General features: G+C 52.9%; 1 protein-coding gene across 1 annotated transcript in view; it reads left to right on the forward strand.

Annotated features, from left to right (window-relative positions):
* The window catches only part of DAPK1 (death-associated protein kinase 1), a 172,729-nt gene that overhangs the window by 145,508 nt on the left and 20,828 nt on the right, over nt 1–6,393 (forward strand). Inside the window, exon 20 of the mRNA XM_006759499.2 lies at nt 541–654. Coding sequence (XP_006759562.1) covers nt 541–654 — 114 coding nt within the window. The remainder of the gene's footprint in view (nt 1–540; nt 655–6,393) is intronic.

Consider the following 6,393-nt stretch of genomic DNA (forward strand, 5'->3'; position numbering starts at 1 on the left):
CCAGGCATGTGCCCTGACTGGGAATCAAACTGTGACCTCCTGGTTCATAGGTTGGTGCTCAACCACCGAGCCACACCAGCGGGGCAGGTACAACCCTTTTACAAAAAAAGAGCTGCCTGACCCTCCTACTCTCCACTGTGCTCCCCCCACCTCTAAGCAAAGCCCAGGTCCGCCCTCCAAGCCTGCGGGACTCCTCCTGAGGAGGGCTGCTTGCTGTGACGGGGAGGGGAGGGCACTTACACTTCCATCAGCATCCATTTCACTAGCCGTGCGAGTCCCATTCTTACCTGATTTTAAGATCCTAATTTCAGGAGGTGTGGGGAGCTGGCTTATTTTTATTTTGTTTGATTGTCCTTCTAATCAGATTGTCCACAAGCTGATATTAAAAGTAATTGCTTTTACTAAGCCCAAGAGGAGGCAGTGAGAAAGGTGCCCAGGAATATTTTGGAGAAGAGGACAAAGTTGGGGACTTGCCCGGAATTAAAAACTCACACGCAAGCTGCGTTTGCATAATTAAAAGTTGCTGCTCCATCCGCGCAGGTTGTAATTGCATCCTGCCACGTGCGGAAAGCGCGTCACCCCTCCACTTATCTGGCGTTCCCAGGCTGCTGCAGGCTCGCCCCTGTCAGTCAGCGGGTGTTCAGTCATCTTTCCTGAGGAGAAAGTGAAAGCTCCATTTCCAGGGGGGAAGTTGCTGGAAGAAAGGAAACTGGAAACCAAGATTCATCAGAGCTTCAAAGAGCAAAACGGATACCAAATAGTATTCATTTAAAAGATATTCATAATGTCTCATATGCCAAGAACTGTTCTAGGCAGCAGAGAGACCACAGTGAACAAACGGGGCAAGACTCAGCCGATAAACAAATAAGAAAAATGCACAACAGGGTGAATTAGGGGTTGGCAAGCGATGGCCTATGAGCCAAAGCTAACTCACCCCCTGTTTTTAAAAATAAAGTTTTATTGGAACACAGCCATACCCACTGACTACTGTCTATGGCTGGTTTCTGGATGCATGGGAGTCCCAACAGAGACCACCAGGCCCTTTACGGAAAGGTTTGCTGTCCCCCTGGTGTAAGTGCAGGCGATTCAAATAGGGTGAAATGAAAGACAGTAGAGGGTGGGGGTGGGAACTACTTTCCACTGACTGGTCAGGGACAGCTTCTCTGATGGCAACGTTTAAACCAATTCCTGGAGGACAAGACAGGCTTGGTGGAAAGCCGAGGCAAAGGTCCTGGGGCAGCAAAGGGCTGGGTGTGTCCCAGGAAACAGCCCGAGGAGGGGGGTTGATGGGGCTGGCTAGGGAGCTGGAGCGCAGTGGTCTGGGCGGAGAATGATGCCCAAGACCCTCCGATCAGAGAGGGAGGCCAGCTTCACAGGCCTTGGTAAAGAGAAGAGGACTGGACGCTCACGTTCCTGTGTAAGTATTCCAAGTATGTGACTAGTAAGGGGGAGAGATCAACCAAAGGACTTACATCGGACGCTCACGTTCCTGTGTAAGTATTCAAAGTATGTGACTAGTAAGGGGCAGAGATCAACCAAAGGACTTACATGCTAGCATATAGGCCTAACAATGGACACAGACAACAGGGGGATGAGGGCATGAGTGGGGGGATGGGGAGTAATGTGGGGATAAGGACACATATGTAATAACTTAATCAATAAAAAAAATTTTTAAAAATTAAATACATAAATGAAGTATGTGACTAAAGCTAACGAGAGGGAATACGCCTTTATGACCACCTGGAAGGCCAGTTCTGGTTTAGATTCCCATTGTTTCCTCCCTGTCTTCCCAACCCTGGCGGCCCTGCACGTAGGAGGCCACACCCACAGACACCCCGGCCTCACAGCCTCGCCCGCTCGCTCGGGAGGTGCAGTGGGAAACACAAACGGGAAAGTATTTCAAGTCATGAGCCAGAATTTAGGGACCACCACAGCCCCAACTCTCCACCCCCTGGCGATGCTACTGCAGTGGATGGAATTGTGTGCTCCTCCTCCTCCAAGAAATCGATATTCTATCACCTCCAGGGCCTCTCTCATCAAAACCTTGGCCTCACTGGAGAGCTCACACTCGGGTTGGTGGGAGCTGCCTTGCTGGGGGGACTGGTCAGGGCCCTGCTGCACCATCTAGTGGTGAAAAGTGATAATGCAGCGCCCGCCGCGTGGGGAGAGATTTCAGAAACTTCTGTGGGTCCTGTACATCGTTATCAAATGCGGCTGTATTCAGATTCTGCAAGATTTTTAGTGAGAACAAGGAGGGATCATCCTTCAGGTGAGGTTAGGTCTCCTTACAAAGGAGAAGACGCGAGACTATGTTGTTTTTCTTGGCGTTTCAAGGTGATGGCAGATTCTGTCCGTCTATAGAGAGCGGTTTCCTGATTTATCTTCCCGAAGACAGGTGGGGTGTGAGTCAGTCCCAGGCAGGCCATCAGCTCCTGGTGGAAGGGAAGTTGGGGGTGGGGGGAGGGGAGAGGTGCCAAGGCCCTGGGCAGAGGGCAGGAGGGAGGGTGGGATGTCTATTCCTTTTACCCCTTTCTCGCTGCCGTCCTCATCCCCATGCGAATGGAGAGAGTGTGTGTGTCCGTGTGATCATGTAGAATCCGGGACATCTTAAAGCTGAGCTGTGAGCCCAGCAAAACAGAAGTTTCTTGGGGGGAAAAAGATTTCTGAGGACAGTTATTATTTGGGAAACAGCATGTGAACTTGTAATGATTCTGAGATGAGCGCAGCCCCTTCACATGGGGACTCAGCTGTTTCTGATAAAGAATTAAAGTCTCCCTCAGCTCCCTGAGGACCCGAGATGCACACAGGCCAGCAATCCAAGTCATTTGCATAGGAAAAAAGGTGCTGAAATGAGATGTGCCCTTTGTTTGAAAATCCAGAGCAGGCAGGGCTTATCTCATTCTATTTGCCTTTTTAAAAATATTTTTTTTATTGATTTTTTTACAAAGAGGAAGGGAGAGGGATAGAGAGTTAGAAACATCGATGAGAGAGAAACATCGATCAGCTGCCTCCTGCACACCTGCTACTGGGGATGTGCCCGCAACCAAGGTACATGCCCTTGACCGGAATTGAACCTGGGACCCTTCAGTCCACAGGCCGACGCTCTATCCACTCAGCCAAACCGGTCTGGCTCTATTTGCCTTTTTGTAGCAGTGACTCATAACTTACTTTGCATCCAATGGCCCGCAAAGCAGCATGGCCCTGGAGACCTTGCAGTAACGGGAGTATCCTCCGAGTGGGTCCAGCGGCCTCCTTGGCTCTTCTTCAGCGCTGGCGACTCACTCCGGTGCACTCCGCTGTGAGATTCTGCCCTCAGCTTGCAAATACATCTTTGTTTACCCCTTCTCTCCACCACCTCCCGCTTCCGAGACACCCACCCCTCCCTGAGCAGCAGCGGTGCTAGAGAGAAGTGCTGTCCTTGCCTGGGGAAGTGCCCTGGCCTCTCTGAGCCCAGGTCCCCACTTCTGAAAGGGAGCATGACCGCGTGACCCACACAGTTTCTTTGCGGTTTAAGTAAGGAGCCTGTGACAGCACACGTAGCCTGGAAGATGTCAAACGTGAAGTTACTGCTGCAGACCTGAGGTCCATCGGTCTCCGCTCCTGGGGGCTAAAGAAAAAGCAGTGCATGACCCTTATTGAGGACAACAAGGCAGATCTATTCAGGGGGCCCTGCAGGAGGGTAGTAGCAGCGGCAAGATATCCAACAAGGACAGGAAGAGATTACTAGCCAAGGAGCAGGGCGGGGTCTATGGATGGGAAGTTGCTGAGGAAACATCAGAACGAGGGGTTTTGGGTTCTTCTATGAGACAGTCAGCCAGGTGCGGCCCCTAAAGGAGGCAGAGGGGAGGCTCAGGAGAAAACAAAGTTTCTTCTACTCACTAGTCCCAGAGAGACAGGGGTCAAGAGGAGGTCACAGGGCAGAGAAGACCCGGGGCAAGGACCTTTATTGGGGGTCAGGGCGGGGTACACAAAACAGGCATCAGGGATGACACTTTTAGGGGGCAGGTAGAGGAACTTGAGGCCGTGACCACCGTATCACACTGGCGGTCCTGGGCAGCTGGCCCATGCGGATGCTGAAGAAGCAGGGGAATAGGGCGTTTTAAAGGGCACAGTGCACAGACTGAGCAGGATTCCGGCTGAGGGCAGGCCAGGTGATCAGATATCACGGATGGGAGTGAGCAATTTCATCAGATATCAACTCAGGAGAAGGGATTGTCACTAAACCAACCCAACAGGATTCTTGCTAAAACCAGGGGCCAAGGACACCGCCCATATCGCCAGCTGCTTCCGGCCACCAACTCCCTGTGTGGAATTCGAAGGAGAGCAAAGCCTTGGTTGAGGGAAGCTTCTAGAAGCCCACCAGGGCTGCACTAAGCGGGGGAGGGGGACGAAGGGGACTACGGCCTGTGAAACTCATGACAAGAAGAACAGGCCCCCATTCCTTCCCACAGGAGAGACATGTTGGGCAAAGTGTGAAGAGCAACAGGGCAGGAAACAGAAAAGAGCCATGAGCTCACTGGTTGCTTGGTGCCCCCGGGGCCAGTGATTGGCTGAGAGCCGGAGCAGGTTTGCTGCTTCCCTGTCTCAGCAGGAGCAGACACCGTCACTCCCTGCGTGGAATTCGAAGGAGAGTAAAGCCTTGGTTCAGGGAAGCTTCTTGAAGCCCACTATGCGGGGGAGGAGGGCGAAGGGGACTACGGCCTGTGAAACTCATGCAGACAAGAACAGGCCCCCATTCCTTCCCACAGGACAGTCCTGCTGGCCAAAGTGTGAAGGGCAACAGGGCAGGAAACAGACAGAAAAGAGCCATGAGCTCACTGGTTGCTCGGTGCCCCCGGGGCCAGTGACTGGCTGAGAGCCGGAGCAGGTTTGCTGCTTCCCTGTCTCAGCAGGAGCAGACACTGTCTCCACACAGAGAACCTGTGTGTTAGGAAGCTGTGTGTCACGAAATAGGCAGAGACCCTTCTAGTCTAACTCCCTGAGATGCTCAGAATGGGAGGTGATGCCCACAGACACCGACTGCAACTCAGATGCTCGCCACAGGGTGCAGGGCGGGCTGATTTAAAGGGAAGCCCTGGCCAGTGTGGCTCGGGTGGTTGAGCGTTGTCCCATGCACCAAGAGGATGCGGGTTGGATTCCAGGTCAGGGACACAGGGCGTGAGGGGACGTATTGAAATCGGCAGATACTCTGACCCACCCACGGAATCACCCTGCAGACGCCCGAGGTATCCGCGGGCTGGGATGGCAACTCAAACGCTGCAGCCACTGCGGGCATGCTTTTCAGAAATGCAAGGACAGAGCTCATGAAAGATCAAAATTATATATACACACACACATTTCCACCAATTTATAAAGTAGTTGCATTCTTGGAAAACTTGGTATAAAAAACCCTCTGGGTCAGATGTAAAGTGATGCAGGTAAGTCCTAAGCTCAGATATTATAAACAGGTTTGTTTCCTATGTAAATGCCCAGCAGACACTCAGAAATCAGCCCAGGAGAATTCTTACTGCTCAGGACCAGGTTCATACACATCTGGGACCTGGGGCCACTGCCAGAAGCGACCATCCCCCAACCTAAGAGCTAAAAATGTCTCTGTAGGTGGCTTAACTGCCCACCAGGGGGCAATGTGGCCTGTGGAGAAAGAAGGGTCTCACTTCAATAGAAAACAGGTGGGAACTTCGTAGCCTGCGGGAGTGTTCTGAGTCTGTGAGATGAGCTTGCTTGGCTGTTGGCAGGGAAAGTTAACTGGCTGGATAGTCAGTCAGCGCCTCCCAGGATTTAGAACTGGAAGCAGTGGTCTGGCCAGGTCTGCGATCACACTGAGCCCGAAAGGAAGGCGCTTGCCTCGGGCACGCTCTTACGGGGTGCACCTGAGCTGAATCATTTACACCACCCCTCTCTATGGAACAGCCCACCTGAGCCAGGTGCTCTGAGGGTCTTGGCTCCGCCCTTCGGGTCCGGGCTCAGCTCTACCGGGCTGCGGGCTACGTTGGGCTCCGGGTGTAGGCGCACCATTTCGGGACCAGCTCCACCTCTTCAGGCCTCAGCTCCACTCCTTGGGGCTACGCCAGCTCCAACCTCCTGGACGAGGCTGGGCACTTTGGGACTAGGCTCGGCTCTTAGGCAAATTGAGAGAAGGAGAGAAGTGAGCGATCCGAGGGAACTGAGAGAACGGGGATTGATTAGATCAGCTGGTGGTGCGACATGGTGACTGTCCTAAGCCTCTGAATGGTGCACTTCAAAATCGTCAAGGTGGTGAATTGTATGTTACGTGCACTTCACATGAGTTTTACAAACGTGTGTTGAGGACAGGACAAAATGGGCGAGAATGGCCAGCCAGGAGGACCCGGCCAGGGGTGCGGAGCCCTGGGACCAGCACTGCCGCCTGCTCAG

This window comes from Myotis davidii, unplaced genomic scaffold, assembly GCF_000327345.1.
Source record: "Myotis davidii unplaced genomic scaffold, ASM32734v1 scaffold556, whole genome shotgun sequence".
Lineage (NCBI taxonomy): Eukaryota > Metazoa > Chordata > Mammalia > Chiroptera > Vespertilionidae > Myotis > Myotis davidii.